General features: G+C 42.6%; 1 protein-coding gene across 3 annotated transcripts in view; it reads right to left on the reverse strand.

Moving 5' to 3' along the window:
• The window catches only part of ATP11A (ATPase phospholipid transporting 11A), a 111,929-nt gene that overhangs the window by 44,835 nt on the left and 45,735 nt on the right, over nucleotides 1-21,359 (reverse strand). For all 3 annotated transcript variants that reach the window (XM_082218565.1, XM_082218566.1, XM_082218567.1), the window contains exons 2-7: nucleotides 9,589-9,711; nucleotides 7,133-7,222; nucleotides 5,405-5,485; nucleotides 4,654-4,761; nucleotides 2,779-2,907; nucleotides 1,926-2,029 (exon numbers count right to left, since the gene is read on the reverse strand). In XM_082218565.1, the coding sequence (XP_082074691.1) occupies nucleotides 1,926-2,029; nucleotides 2,779-2,907; nucleotides 4,654-4,761; nucleotides 5,405-5,485; nucleotides 7,133-7,222; nucleotides 9,589-9,711 (635 nt within the window). The remainder of the gene's footprint in view (nucleotides 1-1,925; nucleotides 2,030-2,778; nucleotides 2,908-4,653; nucleotides 4,762-5,404; nucleotides 5,486-7,132; nucleotides 7,223-9,588; nucleotides 9,712-21,359) is intronic.

Below are 21,359 nucleotides of genomic sequence, written 5' to 3' on the forward strand. Positions count from 1 at the left end.
TCACAAATGCACCTTTGAAACGCATTGCATTCCAGCCCCTGCTTCAATGCAAAACTTCTACAGCTTGTATCTTTAGCTGTCCCTGGATGCCTCAATGCAAACGCAAAACGGAACACCACAATAAATGAACTTGCCCTTTCACCCAAAACCTATTTCCCTCGTTTCATCATATATTTGTTTACTTCATAGCATTTATATACCGCTTGATTGTAGAAAACCTCAAAGCAGTTTATAAGATTACAGTCAAAGTAGGGGTTTTCTTTCATCTGGAGTACTGTATTCATATCCTGACTTCTAATTCCACATACTGTGACAAGATGTTGAAAATCAAAATGTCAGGATGGTGAATGGAGATTATCTCTAAGGGTACACTGACATTACGCGGGGACAATGGAGTAAGATTCTGAAGAGAAAAAGAACAGAGATACTAGGAGAAAGGTAAGCCTGAGTTCCTATGACTGCTTCCAGGTAGGGTTTTCCCCTCAGAGATTGCTGAGGCCTTGTGATCTGATTCATATGCAATTTATATGGGGATATTTCTTCATTATGAATTTTATATACAGTGGGTTAAGAACTTAATTCATTCTTGAGGTCCGTTCTTAACCTGAAACTGTTCCTAACCTGAGGTACCACTTTAGCTAATGGGGGCCTCCCGCTGCCGCCGCGCTGCTATTTCTGTTCTCATCCTGAGGTAAAGTTCTTAACCCGAGGTATTACTTCCGGGTTAGCAGAGTCTGTAACCCGAAATGTTTGTAACCCGCGGTACCACTGTATCCCCCTTTTTGCTCGAAAATATTAAAGTGGTACCTCTGGATGTGAACGGGATCCATTCCGGAGCCCCGTTTGCATCCAGAAGCGAACGCAACCCGCGTCTGCGCGGGCCGCGATTCACCGCTTCTGTGCATGCGCGTGATGTCATTCTGACCATCTGCGCATGCGCGAGCAGCGCAACCCGGAAGTAACGCGCTCCATTACTTTCGGGTCGCCGCAGCCCGCAACCCAAAAATACTTATCCCAAAGCTACTTCAACACGAGGTATGACTGTACAGTGGTGCCCCGCAAGACGAATGCCTCGCAAGACGGAAAACCCGCTAGACGAAAGGGTTTTCCGTTTTGGAGGTGCTTCGCAAGACGACAATGTCTTGCGAGTTCCTGCTGTTTTTTTTCCCTCCCCCCCTTTTTCTAAGCCGCTAAACTGCTTATCAGCTGATCTGATCAGCAGATAAGCCGCTAAAAGCCGCTAATAGCGCTAATCCGCTAATGGGCTTGCTTTGCAAGACGAAAAAACCGCTAGACGAAGAGAATCACAGAACGGATTCTTTTCGTCTTGCGAGGCACCACTGTATTACTATTTAAACAACAACAACCATTCTGCTGATTCCAAACCCCACCCCCCTGCTGACCAAATGGAGTATCAGAGAGACAGCAGCAACCATACAGTAGCAGCAGCTCCAGCCTGCAAGCAGTCACTTTTTCTTTGAGGCACTTCCTGTTTCTTTCTCTAGCTGGCATCTGGTAAAACTGGTAAAAGTAGTTGTTGATGTTCTTGCCTCTACACACCTCTGCTCAATCTATCTCAATTACAATGTCACTCAAAGCATTCTCACCTAATTATCAGTTATAGACACACATTCACCTGTGAGAATTAAGGTGTTTTCTTTATGCCTGCCAGCACTAAGCTGGGAGTCAGGAGACACACACACAGAGTTCTCCAAAGAAAGAGAGAGAAGGAAAGACACAGGAACCAACTCAACTGTACTAAATATGCTGCTTAGATAATAACAACAATAACAACAAATTTTATTTGTACCCCATCCTCCCCGGCCGGAGCCGGGCTCAGAGCGGCTAACAGCATATAAATAACACAGTATACATAATTATGGGACAATTGACAATTCAGGAAAATAATTACCACATGTTCTTACTTATAAAGATCAGGCTGAGGTTGTTCACATTCAATGGTAGCATGCAATGTGTCGATATCCTGTTCGCTTTGAAAGGCTTTTGTATCTTGGACAGCATAATACGTCTAGAAAGGACAAGAAAGTCTAGTTCAGTATCAAGTCAAGGTGTTTATGAAACTGAAGTGAGAATTTTGAAAATGGAGGGGGGGGGTCCAAACCAACTTCTGTCATGAGCACAATGGTCCACTATTGTAAAATTCTGCAATTCTAAATCATTACAAGGTTTCCATAGCACATTGCAAAGTCAGTCAAATATTAATGCCTGCCAAGTTTTAATCTGTTGCACCAGCCCATATTTACAAACAGGAGCAAACCAATTTTTCAAGTGTGTTCCCAAATGTGATTGTTTCGTTTATTAACAGAATATATTCTATCTGCCCTTGACAAAACTGTAAAGCCACAAGGGAATGTTTTATATTCTTTTACAATGACAAAATCTACAACCCTACAAAATAAAATTCACTAGTCGTACCTTGGAAGTCAAATAGAATCTGTTCCAGAAGTCTGTTAGACTTCCAAAACGTTAGAAAACCAAAGCGTGGCTTCTGATTGGCTGCAGGAAGCTCCTGCAGCCAATTGGAAGCCGCGTTGGACATTCTGCTTCCGAAAATCGTTCGAAAACTGGATCACTCACTTCCGGATTTCGATCGTTCGGGAGCCGATTTGTTCAGGCATTTGAGATCCAAGGTACAACTGTAGAAGGATAACAAGTTTAAGCTATTCTCTCTAATAGTCATATGTACATTATTTAGTGAAGAAGCCTTCAATGCCTATCTTTAAGCCTTATATTGACATTTCATCAAATGCTGTTCACCTTATGACTGGATTCACCATCCAAACTTGCTGTCGTAACAAAACATGTTCCATCTGCCCGACTACTGGACAAAAATATTAAGTCACAAGGGAATGTTTCGTCTTCTTTTACCATTACAATATCTCCAACCTGGGAAGAGAAGAGTGTAATCAGTCAATGTTTAAGAAAGCATTTTAAGTTGTCAATCCCAAGTGTCTTAAAAAACGAAAATCCACTGTTGTCCCTGTCTTTCTTGCAGTTGCCTGTGCCTCAGGGACTGAGGCAGCAATCCCATACATTTTGTATGAGAATAAGTGCTCTTTGATGCGGTAAGACTTGCTTCCAAGTAAACATTCACTGCCAGTTCCTACTACGGCAATGGCTATCAAGTCTACCTGCAGAGGTTAAAAGGGAGTTAACAACAGCTATTAATTACAAATGCATAAGAAGTTATCCATGCTGTAACATAATTAGTATACCCTTCTGTGGATTATATGAACACAGGTAACCTTTCAGCAAACTATCGTTTTTAGGACTGCAAAAAGAAAAGAAAAGGTTGCTTTAAAAAAAAAAAACCAACAACAACCAAATGTCCAAAATTATCCTGTTGCATTATTTCAGAACAAGGCACTTCTACACGATGTGTGTGTGTGTGTGTGTGTGTGTGTGTGTGTGTTTAAGCTCTGCTTAAACTAGAGCAGGATGAAAAATGTGAGCACATTTCTACCAAAAATACAGTCATTTTTCATGTTCTTGTTGGAGTAAAATAATATGCAAAACTATCTCTCTCTCTCTCTCTCTCTCCAGAGGAATGAGACAGAATCATCTGGCACAGCCTTCTCATTGACCTACTTGGCAAACAAAATAACCTTTCAAAGAATTTTAAATGACATAATTTACAAAGATGTGATCAATTCTTTTCCTAGCCATGGCAACTAACGAACACCCATGTTTGGAAGCACTATACCTCAAAATACTAGATACTAAGGAGAAACAACAGGGGAATGCTGTGCTTTCAAGAACTAAAATAAAACAAGTGTTTCAGGCAGCCATCAAGCTATGCACTCATCTAGAAAACTGCATTTTATTCGCTGCTCAGCCCTTGTTTTTCATTTTTCCCACTCCAACAGTTAGTTAGCATTCCATGCTCACTAAGCATGCTCAGTTCTCAATGAGCTATTTTAGGGTTGCTGTCGTTTTCCGCTTTGGGTTTCCTGACAATTTCTGAATTACAGAAATGAAAGGCAGAAATTCCTATGTGGAAGTGGCTTCCATGATGTAATTTTTTAAACATATGGAATACCCTATACTTCTTAATACAATTAAGCTTGATAGCTTAAGATTTGTTCAGTGTCCCTCCCCCATTTAAAGAAGGACTAACCTCTGACTAAAACTTTGCCAACTGCAGTTGTGGCACTCTACATGAGATGCCATTTCCAAGGTGGTTATCACTCATGCCACTGCCACTGCTAGATTTTAGTAACCAATTTTAAAGGTATACACCTGTGTACTCAGTACTTAACATCAACCACTAAAAGGTCACAAGTGATGCTGCTCTCTTATGGGTCACCTAGCTCCCGCCACCACTGTTGCATATTTTAGTGACAGATGAGGATCCCAAAATAACTATTTCTCTATTTGCATCCTGATCCTCTTTTTGAAGCAAAGTCTTCACCCTGGTTCATAAAAGACTCTGCTGTGTCCTACCGTAGCCCACCTGATACATGGGACTAATTTTTCTTTTAAAGGCAGGCAGAAACAATATTTATGAAATGAAGAAAGTTATACTCATGGAGTATATATCATGGAGAATTGTATCCAACTCTCTCTCTTTCTGACACACCAACTCAAGTAATCTCCATCCAAGAAATATATTGAATAATACATGGCACTCACTCTGAGTTTGCGGCTCTGCTTTCTAACCAGTTTGCCATGTCGAATGAAATGAACAGGACACTGGTTCATTGCATTGTCGGCTTTGTGACGAAGCCAATCTTCATAGCCCTAAATGAAATAACCAATTAAATATTTATAATTCTCCCAAAAGGTAACCGTTTATCATTTATATTAGACTTGTAAAACATTGTTGGAGAAACTGTAATTTCAAAAGTGTAAGGTGGGGGACAGAGCAGGAGTTCGAAAATTATGATGATTGCTTGCTGACTTCTTTTCTAAAAAATGACATGACTCCAACTCAATTCGCATCCGCTCCTGATCATAATGGTGTATCACAGGGGTCAGCAAACCTTTTCAGCAGGGGGCCAGTCCACTGTCTCTCAGACCTTGTGGACGGCCGGACTATATTTTGAAGGGGGAAAATGAACAAATTCCTATGCCCCACAAATAACCTAGAGATGCATTTTAAATAAAAGCACACGTTCTACTCATGTAAAAACACGCTGATTCCTGGACCATCCATGGGCCAGATTTAGGAGGCGACTGGGCCGGATCCGGCCCCCAGGTCTTAGTTTGCCTACCCATGGTGTATCAGATTCAAAGTTACCATACTGCTGATGGTTGAATAGTTGATGTTGCACGCACACTTCTGGTTTCCAGAAAAACAGGAAATGAATAAAAAATATATTTAAAAAAACAAAAACCATGCAGAATTTATACTATCTTCACTTTTAACAGACAATGCTCTTACCTGTTTAATAGCTGTTACAGTGATGACAAAGAAAAGTGGAAGCCCACTTGTCACTGGGCTAGTTGGTGTGTCAATAATTAACTAGGAGGAAAAAAGAATTAGCATACATTTTCTAAAGAACAGCGTTGTTGTTGTTTTTAAAAATGGGTCTTAAAACGTTTTTATTAGCAGCCTTTGATAAAGTACTCTGCAATCATTAAAACTGAACCATCTGAACATTAAGATGATAATGTTAGGGTGACGGTGTGGGTTAAACACCGTCTCGTCTCTAGCACTGGTTCACATACTGAGAACTCTTTTACAAAAGCAGCTTCACTGCTTTGGAGTATATTCTAGGAATCAAGAAAGGTTTAGGGGGCAAAGACAGCCTGAATGAAGTAAATTTAATATACGTACACAGTTATAGAGGGTGGCGCTGTGGGTTAAACCACAGAGCCTAGGACTTGCCGATCAGAAGGTCGGCGGTTCGAATCCCCGCGACGGAGTGAGCTCCCGTTGCTCAGTCCCTGCTCCTGCCAATCTAGCAGTTCGAAAGCACATCAAAGTGCAAGTAGATAAATAGGTACCGCTCCGGCAGGAAGGTAAACAGCGTTTCCGTGCGCTGCTCTGGTTCGCCACATGACCCAGAAGCTCCCTCAGCCAATAAAGTGAGATGAACGCCGCAACCCCAGAGTCGGTCACGACTGGACCTAATGGTCAGGGGTCCCTTTACCTTTACCTCCATAACATCTTAGAAGAGTCTGGCCACGTTGACTAATTCAACTTAATTATCTTATCAGAAGGCATGGTACTAGCGGCTACTGCACATATTATGCAGAGGCAAATCTGGCTTACCACTAAGCATACACTCGACAGGGATCTGAAATTAATCACAGACCTCCAATAAGCCTGCACGATTCAACTGTTTGCAAGCATACGTTTGCTGTACACATAGCAAGTGACCTTGAGCCACAGCAACACAAAGAATACCAACACAGCTTAAGCAGAACCATATACAGTACCTGGAAACGGGAATGTTAAGTATTCAATTTTCCACTTGCAGTGAAATACCATTTAGCCTCTTGGAAAAGTATCTTACTTGTTGCATAGTCCATTGTACTGATTAGGTAACATGTTCCCTCCCCACTATCATTTTCTTATTTAACCTAAGCCCACATCCACACCATATATTTTAAGTGCTATTATACCTCTTTTAACAGTCATGGCTTACCCCAAAGAATTCTGGGAACTATAGTTAAGAGCTGTTAGTAGACCCTCCCTATCCTCTTCACAGAGCTCCATTCCCAGAGTTCCCTGGTTGTTAAACCACCCAGGAAACTGTAGTGAGGGGAATAGTTTGTGAGAGTCTAACAACTCTCAGCACTCTTAACTACAGTTCCCAGTGTTTTTGGCAGGAAACCATGACTGTCAAAGTGGTATAATAGCGCCTTAAATGCACATTGAGGATATGGCCTAAGTTTAATGGGATGTACATTCCTGAAAGGCAGGGTGATATTATTACTACTACTAGTAGTAGTAGTAGCATACTGCCCTATACCTGCAAGTCTCACAACATAAAACATGTAAGTAATTGTAACGACAAAAACACTTCATGACAAATTCCCTTTCTATCTCTATAAAAATAAAACATAGCTGAAGACTCAAAATATTTAATTTTAGACATCCATATCAAATATGTATATCCTGTTTTAAATGAAAGAACTAAAGAAAGAAATGTGTATATCTTACCTGTACAAGAAAAATGATGAGAAAATAAAAGTTAGCTATTCTTCGGAACTGCTCAAATAAATTCTTTGGGACAAAGTTCCAAAAAGTGTACTAAAAGAAAAAGAGAGGCAGAAATGGACTGTTGATGACATGCTGTGCTTTCAAATCTATCAAATGGTATACATTAGGAACTAATGGCTTTAAAAGGGTGGGGGAATCAATTATATATAGATCCCAGTTCTGAGAAAGTTAATCAAGCTTAAATCTTGATTTACAAAGAACTGTGGCAGAGTTAACTTTGCCTGGATCAATGGCATATATAAAGTTACCGTATTTTTCACCCCATAGGACGCACTTTCCCCCCTCCAAAAATGAAGGGGAAATGTGTGTGCGTCCTATGGGGCGAATGCAGGCTTTCGCTGAAGCCTGGAGAGCGAGAGGGGTCGGTGCGCACCGACCCCTCTCACTCTCCAGGCTTCAGGAAGCTATCCACAAGCCTTGGAAGCCCACGGGAGTTCCCGCCGGGCTCCCAAGGCTTGCGGACAGCAGCCTGCAGCCTGAAACCCGGGGAGTGCAGCGGAGCGCGCCCCGGGCTTCGGGCAGATATCCACAAGCCTGGGGAGACCGACGGGAGTTCCCACCGGGCTCCCAAGGCTTGCGGATAGTAGCCTGTTCTGGGGGCTGGGGTCGGGGGAAGCTTGGGCTTCCCCCGCCCCAGCCCCGCACCAGGGGGAAAAAAATAATCCCCCCCTTTATTCCCCCCCCAAAAAAGCTAGGTGCGCCCTATGGGCCGGTGCGCCCTATGGGCCGAAAAATACGGTAACTGCTTTAAGTAAACACAAAACATATCTGCAAAGTAATATTATTATGAATTTAAGTAAATTGCATAACTTGAGGCAAGCGGTTGGCATTATTAAGCAGACTGACATATCAAATCCCAGCTTTTCAGAAGGGATGAACTTCACCTTTTTAACTTGACAGTTATTTGAGGAACAGGGGAAGAGCGTTAGAAGAAATTCATGGAGCAACTTTGGAAGGTGTAGAAGAACGAACGCCATACTTGGATGGTCTACTCCAGCAGCAAATGATGTACCAAGAATTAACACCACAAATGAGCATGGGACCCAGAAGGAAATAACAGATGTCCTGGCTGGGGGAGGAACATCTGTATGGAGTAGGGAATTTAATAATTTCAAAATTTTTACATGGTTGAATGGCCCACAGGTGTAGCTGCCATCCTGTTGGAGAAGACTGAGAAAATCTGCTGGAAATTCAAGGGAAATTCACCTGAGATTCTTTCTAGAAATGGTTACCTATGAGATTGGGAGCTTTCCAACAGACCTAGGCCTGGATCAAGGGAAACCATCTGCTGAACTTCATGCTAAGTCAGTAACACAATGACAGCTCTTCTGACACATGCAGAGAACGGCCCGTAAAGCAAAGTGTCCTTTTAAATATAGCTAATAGGAAATGCAGATAGAATGATAAATTAACAATAAAATGTAACATGGAAGACTATTATTCTTATGGGTTCAACTGGCAGTGTTCGCACAGGGTAGTCCAATGCGTGTCCTCAAGGCCTTTTTTGTTGGCCCTCAACAACATCTGGTGATCAGCCTTCGCGGTGCCGCTGCCTTCCCAAAGCAAGGTAAGTGAGGCACTGGGCTTTGGGAAGGAGGCATGAGGTCTCTGATGTCCTAGATTCCTCTCGTCTCCTTCCCAAAGCCTAGTTAGCACGTTCCAACCTTTAGACAGGAGGTGGGAGGGATCTAGGACCCTGCCAGAGGTGACTCATCACAGATCAGACATGCACATTCCTGTGCTTTCCCTTGCTTCCTTTCCCTTTCCCTGGATTCCCAACTTTGGCTTGACCCTTTGACAGCACCCACCCACCACTCATCCTTTTGATTTCTATTTGCTGCTCTGGACTTCTGCCTGACCTGACAATGTACCCAATCCTGACTTGTTTGATTTAATTAACTGATTTGAAGTCACCCAGCACTTCCCACTGACTGCTTGCAGGCCTGACCCCACAGGGTCCTGACACTGGGTTAAGAATGCTGTGATTATGATAGGAAGGGAAGAGACTGGAAGGTGTTGTTTCTCATTCAGCTGTTCACGCAGCGATAATTACAACTTGCCGCAGGTAAAGCAGCCCAGCGGCAAATTGTTCTTCTGGTCCTCTGGAAACTGCCCTGCTAGATATTTCTGAAAAATGTCTGTTATGACTGTGTATCATAAGAACAGATCAGCACCGTCTTTTAAGAGCACAGACTAGTGACAATTTGACTACAAGCAAATTTTAATGGTGGGAAGCAACATCTACTTTTTATTATATTCCTTTCCAATCAGCTGCTGCTGGTAAACAAAGGTAGCTCAGGAAGCAAAAAAATAAAATAGTTGGTGGAAAAAAGAAAAAGGAAGCTGACAGAGCAGAGTCAAAAGCATTAGACAAATTATGCAAACACACACTCTACCTTTGAGGAGACTATTCTGTTATCCGGATACCTCTGTGGAATGTACGCTTCAGTGCCTGCAGGGGGTTCACGATGCCCAACATAAATAGTCCGATTGTCCACCCAATTCTCTTCTCCAGCACACTGTGGAAAAAAGAATGTGTCATTTTAGTTCAGTCTGTAGTTCTGCATAGACATGAGTCATACACTGAACTGGCTAGCCCCGTCTCTTGGCATTAGTTGATACTTCATTCTCTAATAGCTGTCAAAATCTTAACGCCCCCCCCCCAATCTTTGCCTATCTTCTCCTGAGCGATACTTAGATGACACATAGGATTGAGCTGTCAAAATCCTGCCTTTAATTGCCTTCAGTAAGTCCCTTACCCCTGGAGGAATAAAGGCAAACCCACACAATTCAAATCTGTTACTCTAAACGGCGAGTTTTATATTTTGTCCTCATATTACTCTAAAAAGAAAAGAAAAGGCATGCACACTGACACATCCCAGCTCTCTGAATATATATTGAGCATATTTCCCTAATCATGTGCACTGTAATCCAAGGAGCTATTTCAGGAGACTGCCAGGGCTTGCACATATTTGGGTTTTCTCTGCAAACTGCAAAGCTGAGGGGCCACTTGTGAAGTTCTTTGAAGCTATGCGACAAATAGTTGCAGCACCGCTTCTAGAAGGAGGGATTGACTATGAAGGGATTGACTATGAAGCCCTGCTTACTTGGGGAGTGTAACACATTTATTTATTCAAAAGACTTATATGCTGCCTTTCTTGGGTGTGGGGATGCAAACTCCTGCCATGGCAGATTACAAAAGATTATGAAAACCATAAAGTATGGATGGCGAACCCTAATATGAGGACCAAAGGTAGAAGGCCTTTATCTGAAATCTTCTAAAATACATATGTACAGAAGTATACATGATTCTACGCATTATTATTTTGGATGTATGGAATTAGTAGGACTTGTTAAGAAAAGAGTTGTTAAGACTTTATATTCAAATTTTTTTATGGTGTTTTTAAAAAAGGAACCTGTAATGGCTCCAGCCTCAAACTCAAGATTCAGAGGATGGGTTTAGTGACCAGGAAGAGGCTGGGGCAGAGAGCAGTCCAGAATCAGAGGCAGAAGTGGAGGCTGGAGTGAAAGGGGGCGAAGAGGCAGCAATAAATCAGGCTGGTAAGGAAGCCAGGCTCTCCCATTTCTGCTGCAACCAGCTCCTCTCCCCTCTGGTTTTCCAGAATGAGATACAAGGTGAAGGAGCCTTAGGCTGCTGGGGAAGGAACCAGGAGAGGCAGAGACCTTCAGTCCTCGCAACTGTCTCATTGGGGCAAGACCTACTGGGAAGAGTTGTTGTGATCCCTCGGCCTGTGCTGTTTTGGTTTCTTTGAATAGTTAGCTTCACTGAAACTGGTGCTTTTTATTGCTGACCTACTTCTGACTCTGGCTCCCAACAGTCTTGCAGAGATTGCACCAGATGGGAAGCCATAGAAAGAAAAAGCACAGCCCTTTAAGCCAGGGACTTGGTCCTTTAAGATTTCACATTTCTAAGAAAGAGGAGTGGAGAAGCGGCAGGCTGGAGGGAGGGCCTCATCCTGAAAACTCAGTCCATCTTCGTATGAATGAGTTGTTCAATTGGAGTTCTCCAAGGTGCTGTACCCACCATCCTGCCTTCTGGTGTGAACTGGTCAGAACAGAGGTAAGGGCAGGGTTCAGACCTTGTCAAACTCTCAATGATGTCATAGGAGACAATCACTAATGGCCAAAGAAGACATTAGGGGAAATGGTTTGTATAAGCCCATTGAAATTTTTTGCTAGAGACTTCATGTTCTGAACAGTTTATCATAAGAATATAACAAAACATGAACGAAGAACGATTTTTTGGGGGGGGGAGGGGACAAAGTATTCCAAAATGCAGATTTAAGTAATTTACACTACATCCTCAAGAACAGAGAAGGCAACCTGTGCCTTGTTCAACAAAAGTAATACTGAATAACGAAAGCAGAGTCATGCATTATTAAAGCCATTATTCAACAGAACTTGATTCTTCTCGTGAGGGTACTACATAGTTTAGAGGACAGTAGAACAAAAAGTCTCTCTTATACTGCTTATTGCCAATAATCAATATAAAATATACTATATATGAACAGCTATTATGTCTACCAAAAAAACAACAACACCCCAAGACAGCACTTTCCCCCCACCCCTATCAAACTACCACTCTGTATTAGATTTCCTTTGGACCATGACACTGATATCCCTGCAAGGAAAGGAAAAAGTACTGCAGCAAAGTAGGAAGAGCAGTGAAGTGTATCCACTGCTTTATATGCTATTACTTAAGCCCATTAAAAGGTACATCCAAGAAACCATAAATAAACCTAAGCATTATGAGTTTCTAATAATAACTTAAAGCTCAATGTACCGAAACCCTATTCCATTGGCACATCAATGATGAAGCATTACTTTTCTTGCTTCAGCCCTGTCAGCAAATGCAGAACCCAAAAACTGGTGGAAGATCCATTATGCTGTCTTTGCTTCACATACCACTGACCACAGTATCCTCCTGGGGAGCCTATCCAAGTGGGTGGGGGGGACTGCTTTGCAGAGGTGCCGTTCCTACTTGGATGACCGTCTTCAATGGGTGATGCTTGGGGAATGATATTCGGCACCATAGGGCCTTCAATGTGGGGACACTCAGGGTTCAATTATATCCCCCCCCCACGCTGTTTAATATCTATATGAAACTGCTGAGTGGGGTCATCGGGAGTTTAGGAGTGTGTTGTCAGCAATATGCTGGTGACACACAGCTCTATTTCTCCTTTACATCTACAGGTATGGAAGTGGATGTGTCTGGCCTCGGTACTGGACTGGGTAAGAGCTAATCCAGTTAAGACTGAGACACTGTTAGTGGTTGGTTCCCTAGACTAGGTGGATGGAAGACTGCCTGCTCTTGAGGGGATTGCACTCCCTCTAAAGGAGCAGGTACGCAGCTTGAGGGTGCTCCTGGACCCATTGCTGTCACTGGAGGCAAAGGTGGCATTGATGACATAGAGTGCCTTCTGGTGGCCCAGCTATGTCGCTATCTAGACAGGGATAGCCTCACCTCAGTGGCCTACGATCTGGTAATCTCTAGGTTAGATTACTTCAGTGTGTTATAGATGGGGGTGTCTCTGAAGACGGTTCAGAAACTTCAGCTCAAGCAAAATTCGATGGTCAGGTTGCTCACCCTTGGAGGGCGACAACACGAGAATAGGCCATTTCTGTGATGGCTTTCTGTTTGTGGAATGTTCTCTTCAGAGAAGTTTGCCAGGCGCCATCATTACATGTCTTTATCCAGGTCTTCAGCTATTAAACAACCTATGACCTTTTAAATGTGGTGGACCTGTTGTTATTATTATTATTTCTGTGATTGTTAAATTGTTTATTATTATTATTATTATTATTATTATTATTATTATGCTATGTAAAATATGTTTTTAATTTTGTACACTGCCCTGGGACCTTTGGATAAAGAACAGTATACAAACTGAATAAATACAAAAGGACATATTCAAGACTCCTAGCTTCATCAAGCTTGAATGATGGTTTAAGTACGACTTTGTTTCTCAGTTTAAGGCCATGAAACTTTTAACATAATAGAAAACTTTTAAAAAATAAAATGGGGGTGAAGTACTCACAACAAACTCAGTGAAGTATTCAGTTTTCTGAATAATAGTGTTTCTTTTTTTAAAAAAAATGAAAGGAAAGAAAATACAAGCAATGGAATAACTATCCCATTATCTCATTCAAAGGGAAGAGCTACATTGATTTGCTGTAGCCCAAACAGGAAAAAACAAGGGGGGAGGGGAGAAACCCTGTGATACCTTAAGGCTTTTGTGACATAAACTTTAACGGGCAAGTCTACAAAATCTTATGGTACACTAAATTTGTTAACATTTAACCTCACTGGTGCTACAGCTGTCAGAATTCAAAGTCCACATTTGCATCCTCACAGGAAAACCTGTATATGGTAGGTTACAAGTATTGCCATTTTACATTCTGAGAAACAAGTCTGAGAAGTTTATAACAGCTTGCTCAATGCATGAGCTAGGATGGGCGTTCAGGGCTCATACTCTGTCCCTTGACTCACAATTGTTTATCTGGCAAGGTACTAAAAAACATTATTTTAAAAAGGAAACAAGCCTGAAGGGGCTCAAACAATTTTGCTTAGTTGCTTAACTTACATTAGGTCAAGAAATATCCCAGCTGTCCTCCAGGTAAAACTGGCATAAAACTACAGGTATTTTTTTCACCTTGCCTGTTAACATGAAAAGCCCATTTGTTTTTATCTTATGAATTTATCTTATGCCCATTTGTTTTTATCTCATGAATTGTTCTAGAAGTATTTCTAAGCTGGTGCTTTGATTCTTTCTGCTCTCTGCAGTAGATGGTATGGTGTCGGCTAAGTTTAGGTGATGAAATGGATGGGATGGGGAAAGGGGCTAAATAACCATCAAAATATGGTACTGAGAGAACAATGGCCTATGGCCTTAACTCTGCTGGGTTACTAAAAGTATGATCTTGTCATGCATTTGGAAGAGGATGGTGTGATGTAGAAAGATACAGGGAACATAACTGCTGGTACCCATATATAAAACCTTATGAGCAACACATATATGGAGTTTTCCATCAGATCATATGACGGTGTTGAGTGATAACGCCAAGGCCTGGTGCCTCCCCCCAACGCAGCGTCGCCCGGGATTCATCACGCTGGTCTCCCATCACGCTGATGTGGCCCATGTCTAGGGACATGGGCACACGACAAGCAGAGTTCAAACAGAAGCTTAGCCTTGAGGAGTAATATCTAAGCCTTATTTATTGCAAATTAGAGCAAACGTAACAGAACAAAGAAAAACATGGCTTCTCTCTCTGTCTTTCTTCCTCGGAGGAAGAACTGCAAAAGCTATACAGAGCGGAAACAGCGTATTTCCTCTCACAAGGCTCCAATAGTCAGTGCTGGAATGTAAACAGGCATGTGACATGTAACAATCCCACATATCTGCAGCATGGGAGGAATGGAATTCTCAAGAGATGGGCCATCATATAATCAGCAGACCACACATGTGCAGAAGCAGGGAATGGCTCCTGCATGATTCTCAACCTGGTATCCAGCAGTCCTGTGGCTCTGCTACATGCATGCTGCATGCGCGGGCAATGGAAGCCCAGAGTCCAGCACTGGGCTGCGAGAACGTCTCTTCCAGGTGGACTTAATGTCTGGAAACAGATTGAGGACCCAACTCCAACCATTGGCCGTATAGGCTGGAGCTAATGGGTGTTGGGAGTCCAGCATCATCTGGCTGGCCATTTGTTTCATCATTTCTGGTCTAGCCCTCAGGCACAGCTGGTGGTTTTGAACAACCATCAGACAATATTCCAAGGGATGAAAGGGTGGTGGTGGCTTCCCATCCTTCTCTATCTCCTCTCAGCCACTGAGATATGGTCTGAGAGCCTGAACCTGCCCTCTGCCCAGCAATGCCTAGCATTCTCCCATCAGCCATGGCTGCAATGAGTGTGGGAGCTGAGCACCATGCCTCACCAAAATGGTCTCCCTTTTCCTGTGCCGGACAGGATCTCTTACAGTTGGTTTGTCTGGAATACCATATATGCACTAATAAAGAATTAACAAAGACTATAACCTTCAAAGTGCTGGCAGGGCCACTATCTATGCCTCACTAAAGTGAGCCAGTTATTATTATGCCATTTTTATCTCACACATCCATATGATACTGAAATATCACTCTTGTTCTCATCTGTCAGGATAATGTCGCACATTAGTGGGGGGTATGAATTGCTGATTTTGCAAGGCTCACATATCTTTGGCAATTTACAAAGCAGAATGCCTGATTTATGATTTTAAAAATTAATGGAAAGAAGATTTGCCTTAATGCAATATTCGAATAGCTTGAATAGGCAAATCTTCTTCCCATTAATTTTTAAAATCATAAATCAGGCATTCTGCTTTGTAAATTGCCAAAGATATGTGATCAAGCTAATCAAATATCGGGTTAATTATGATTAAGATCTGAAAATAAGAGTATTTTCCCAAATTGTTAATAAGACCATAATAATTTTTAAAGAATATATCGAGAGTGTTCTGAATGCTTCACAATACAACTTGGAAAGGTATGCCTGCATCATCTTACCGACTGGAGAACAGTAGCCTATTGCCATACAATGAGTTCATGGCTTTAAACCAGAGAATTTCTGGCTCACAGCCACTATGCTAACAGATACCCTAGAAATCCAGCCTTTCACCAGCATAACCCTGCATTATACTGTTGAACATTTGCTCAAGGGGAGAGGGAAGAACATAGGCAGATGGTAAGCTGATGAAAGCTGTGCCTGGCCTAGCTCTGAATGAACGTCTCTCGGTTTACTATTCAACGCGACCGGCACAAGGATATGCCATGCATTGAGATACTCAGATATGAGATAACAACACTTGGCTTGCAGACATGATGGGGGTTCTGTAAAAATGCTGCAGAGTTCTGACCTTGATGAAGCAATTATCGCTGCTTTTCAGATTGCACTTGAAACGGTGTTGTTCTGTCACTTCACAGAAATAGACCGGCAGCCCCTGCTCTTCTAAGCATCTAAAATCCGTACAGCCAATGTAGAAAATCACACATTGCCCTCGCTATGAATGCTATAGCATTCCTCCCTCCTCTACATTTGTTCTCATCGGATTCATCTGCAACCAAAGAGAGCACACTCACCGCTTAAAAGCAGATGCAGCTCACTGTGTAGGAAACGAAGAGGCCTGTTTTGATTTAATGTTCAAAGAATGACGTCTCATTTACCCATTAGGTGCTACTGTCCTGTCTCGTCATGCTAGGCTTCTGATTGTTATAACTGTGAAGCTTACAGGCTAGCTGAGGATGAGAGACAATTGCGTCTCCAGGAGTCAGATCAGGTGAACTTAGGATCGATAACTATTCCTATAGCCATTCAAAATGTTGCTTATCCCTATCAGTACGTAGACACAGAAAGGTACGTAGGGAATTTCAAATTATTTCATCTAATAGCCAAGTGGGGGTCCCCCTCCAGCCAGTGTCCCCCCTCCCTACAAGGCAACAAAAAGGGGATGCTCAGAAAAAGACAGAACTTTCTGCACAACTGGAGATTATGCAGGTGATGGTGGGGAACACAGTGGTTTCTCAATTCGCCACAAGAAGGGGACAAATGCCTCCTCCACTACAAAATAGGGAGGCAGGAGACTGCACATGCAAGCTCCCAATATGCTGTTATGGAATCCTGGCAACATGACTGCAGAGCGCAGGCACTAACTCTGTCTGGTGACAGGACACTTAATTTTTGCTGACTCTACAGCCTAACAGCTGCCACTGGAGGCATGTTAGCATGTGTCCTCTGCCCCCAATTTCTATTTATTTCCGGGATCCTTTATGCTTCTGGGGCAGAGTTTCAAATACTTGGGTATCCAGCTGTTTTTGGACTACAAATCCTATCATCCCTAGCTAGCAGGACCAGTGGTCAGGGATGATGGGAACTGTAGTCCAAAAACAGCTGGACGCCCAAGTTTAGAAAACACAGTTCTAAGGGATCCGTCTCGCGAGGGGCACTGAACTGTCACAGGTACGGGGAAGGGATTTACTAGAATCCACCTATACAGAGTCATACAACTGGTTCATCAAACTCAGGAGTGTCTCCACTTACTGGCAAGGGCACTCTCAGAGTTTCAGGCAGATGTTTTTCCCAGCTATAGCTGGAGATGTCAGGGGCTGAACAGGGGAATTTCTGCACACTCTGGAGCTGAGCTAGGGCCCATCCTCAAGTGCTAAAAAAGGCACAGCTGTAAAGGAGTTAGATCCTTAAAGAGTCCTGGAATGGGAAAATATTAAGGTCTCGACAGAAACGGCTACATACCGTGTGCACAGGGGTTAGTTACTGATCAGGTTAGAACCGGCAAGTCTGTCACTTGAAAGGTTTAGCATCTAAGCTTTAAAGCTATTCTGCTCTATTGGGAGATGGTAACGTTCCTTATCTTTTTTTCTTCCCTGCCTTTTACGCTTCCCACCTTGCAACCCGTAATTGTTTGCTCCTGAACTTTTATATTTGCTTTAAGAGCAAAACCAACAATTGAATGAGAATTCTTACAAGCGTAGGTAACCGCAGCTCATTAAAAAAGTGCAACTAATTCAATGCTAGTTATTATATCAATTTGTAAAGGAAAGGAAAAGAAACAGCTACAGTGGTACCTCGGTTTAAGAACAGCCCTGTTTATGAACTAATCGGTATACGAACTCCGTAAAACCGGAAGTAGTGTTCTGGTTAGCGAACTTTACCTCGGTGTATGAACGGAAGATGAATGGCGGAAGGGCACTGGCGGTGGGAGGCCTCTAGGGAAAGTGTGCCTTGGTTTAAGAACGGTTCCGGTTTAAGAACGGACTTCTGGAACGAATTAAGTTCGTAAACCGAGGTACCACTGTACTTCTGTGTAAAAATAGGAAAGCAGATATTTGGAGAGTTTCTGTGTCTGTTGGAGAAGCCAAACAAACATTGAAATGTTTGAATTATTATATGCAATTATAAACAAAACTATGAGAGCTAATGCGTTGTTTTGTAGTATCCATGGATTTTAACACCTAATATTAACAGTTCCTGGCATCTTAGAAGACATAAATTCATATCGGTCATAATCTGCTTCTTTATGTATGCTACAAATTAAAGGGTTGCAACAAAACTAACTTGCAGCATGGAAAATTGCTGTTTTGGATTATTTTATGAAAGTGACATAAAGGAAACCTTGTACTTAATCATCGCTGTGTTTTTAGCCGCTTTTCTGTCAAAAAGGCCATCAAACTACCGGTAGTTTATAAGATAAAAGCATCAGAATCAAAAACACTATGTTTTTGCATCAATCATGCATCACATCCAGACAAGACTCCCTATGCAGTGCACCACAATATTTTTTCTAGGGATAAGGGAAAGAATCATCAAAATAACTTTTTAAGTAGCACAGCAGAATCATGCGGTCCAAGCATGCACGTTTTCAACATCACCTCAATAAACGTATATCGTATTAGCCTCATACTATTCGACTGTCTTATATTTCCACTATGGCAGATTACTAGAAGCAAAGAAAGCGCTGGTGTTTGTTTCCCCTGGCAGAGAAGGAGAAGTTGCTGCCATGATATATCACTTGTCATCTTGAAGCCCAGCCAAGATACATGAGAATTCAGACTGGCATGAAGAGGGCATGCGGAAGCCATAAGTATACATGAGACACATAATATTTGGCTGCGGTGTTTTTACTTAAATATAAAACATGACTGCCGGGCTCCTCCTGCACTCAAAATTTAACAAAAGGTGAAACTGAAGTGTGTAAAAAAAACATTTCTTGGAGCAAAATGAAAGATGCACAGCAGCAAGAAACTCAAATGTTTGCAGAGCTGATCACTGTAATAAATATTATACAAATGTTCATAGATACCTTCTCAAGCATTACAGTGTTGGTGAAACACACACATTCACACCTAAATTAGTTTTTTTTTTAATTTTATTTTAAGCAAAGTGTCATTCATCATGATGTTGGTGTACAGTGCTACCTCGAGTTAAGAACTTAATTCGTTCTGGAGGTCTGTTCTTAACTTGAAACTGTTCTTAACCTGAGGTACCACTTTAGCCAATGGGCCTCCCGCTGCTGCTGCACCGCAGCCAAGCGATTTCTGTTCTCATCCTGAAGCAAAGTTCTTAACCCAAGGTACTATTTCTGGGTTAGCGGAGTCTGTAACCTGAAGCGTCTGTAACCCGAGGTACCACTGTATATCTAAGGAGAGCTGGAAAGTGGCAAGGGCCTTTGGGAAAGTGCGTTTCTTTGTGCTCTACATATTTCTGAAGTATCAGGAGTGAGAGGGTAGCTTTCCCATCATTGTAGCAGTGTACCCATGTACAGATCTTCAGAGGCCTACCTAGGCTCCCTTGGATCCTTGGCAAGGAGATGTAGCAGTGACTCCGAAGCCGGGAGAGACCATGGACCAGAAACTCAAAAAGTTTGCTTTCAGTGCCTTTCATAGTCTGCCAGTGATTCCTCCACAGCCATTGCGGTTGGGTCTGTTTAGCTCTGCTTCTCCTCTTCCATCGGTCCATTTGCCTGAGCATGCGGACGGGAGGTCAGGTTCCTAGCCAGAGTGGAGAGGGGCAATTTTTGTGCCTCCATGGGCCTGCACCTTTGGCAGAGACCAACCTAGCCAACCCCCTAGGTACGCCCCTGGAGCTCTTAAATTGTTTACTCAGAAATGAATGGCAACCATTCACTTACATAAAAGGATGAGAGTAAATGGGTGCATGTAGGAGAAGTTGGGTGAAGAGTAAGCTTGCTCCATGCCCCTGGGGCCATTGAGAATGAAAAAGTTCTCTCTCTCTCCACACACTCAGGTTCTCCTTCTGGGTCATGTAGAATATGATGCAACATTAGGAACTGATTAGATGTAGCTAGAGAGGTACTGACCATAGAAACCTGATAGACATGAAAGAAGAAAAATAGCACCATCTTCCATATACCTGAAGCAGGGTCTGAACTCTGTGAGGTGCCGTGCACACTGATCACGCTGCATAAGCAAACAAACAACTCAGTTTGTTGTCCCAGTTACTTATGCTGCAGCATTCCTTACCACTGCTGTATGTTATCAGCGTTTATGGTTCTCCAAGAGAGAAAACCGCTATCTTCTGTCTCCGCAAATATCACTAGCCAGAGAGCAGGTGAGACCAGAAAGAACGAGTTAATATTTGCCTACTGTGCTGTCATAACATTGCTGCATAGAAACTGGTTTCTTCCATGCGTAAGTCCTAGGGGAGTCGTCCACACGTGGCAATGAGATTGGTTGGGGTAGCTGTGCTGTTGCTATGAGAATAACTTGTCACTAGTGGAGGTTTCCTTATTGTCATTTCACTGTTGTCAGAGCTGAGCGGAACAGGGTACAGCTGAACCATCACAAGCAGAGCCAAAGTAACTACCACCAGGTTTATCTTATGCGTGTTTACAAAGGAGTAAGTTCCGCTGGGATCGATAAAGCCAACTCTCAAGGAAGTGTGTGTAGGACTACAGCTTGTAATGGGACCATAGGGCTGAGCTGCCCTGCCATTCTGACTCACTCTTTTTCTATGTATGCATTCTTGAAAATCCTCAGACCTCCATTGTGAGGATGGATTTAATTTGCATTTATTGCTCCAAACACATTCCACAGCTAAGTGGAGTCAAAGTACTTTGGTTTAAGTGAACCTTAGCCTCCCTGACTCTCTCATGCAACTAAATAAGCTTAAATGTGAGTACTTTAGTTTAACTGGGTCGCTGATGAGCCTGCAAGTGCACATAACCATGGAAACCTGGAAAGTGATGTCTTCATGTTTCTCCAAAGTGAAATAGCTTGTGCCTCCAGGCTGTTTATCCCAAAGCTTTGGTTTTGTAATGTCTGATTCTTGGAAGAAGTCTTAGGCTAAATCTGCAATGGCATTTGACTTTTCTGGAGGTGTCCCTGCACTGAGGAATAGAGAATTAATTATTCTGTCTTAGGTACAAAATCCACTACACCACTTCACTCCCACGGTGGGAAACACTTGTCCCTTAGCATTACTACAGAAATATCCCTAATCCAGTATTAGCAGCAGCATGGCAGAAAAACTGGAACTGGAGAAATGGCTGACTAGCTGCTGCCTGTTCTTCAATAATTCCAAGCAGCAGTCCCTTCCATTAGTCCCACAGAAGTCAATGGGGGAGTAAACTTGACTT

The sequence above is a fragment of the Podarcis vaucheri genome (genome assembly GCF_965113315.1).
Source record: "Podarcis vaucheri genome assembly, chromosome: 4".
Taxonomy (NCBI): domain Eukaryota; kingdom Metazoa; phylum Chordata; class Lepidosauria; order Squamata; family Lacertidae; genus Podarcis; species Podarcis vaucheri.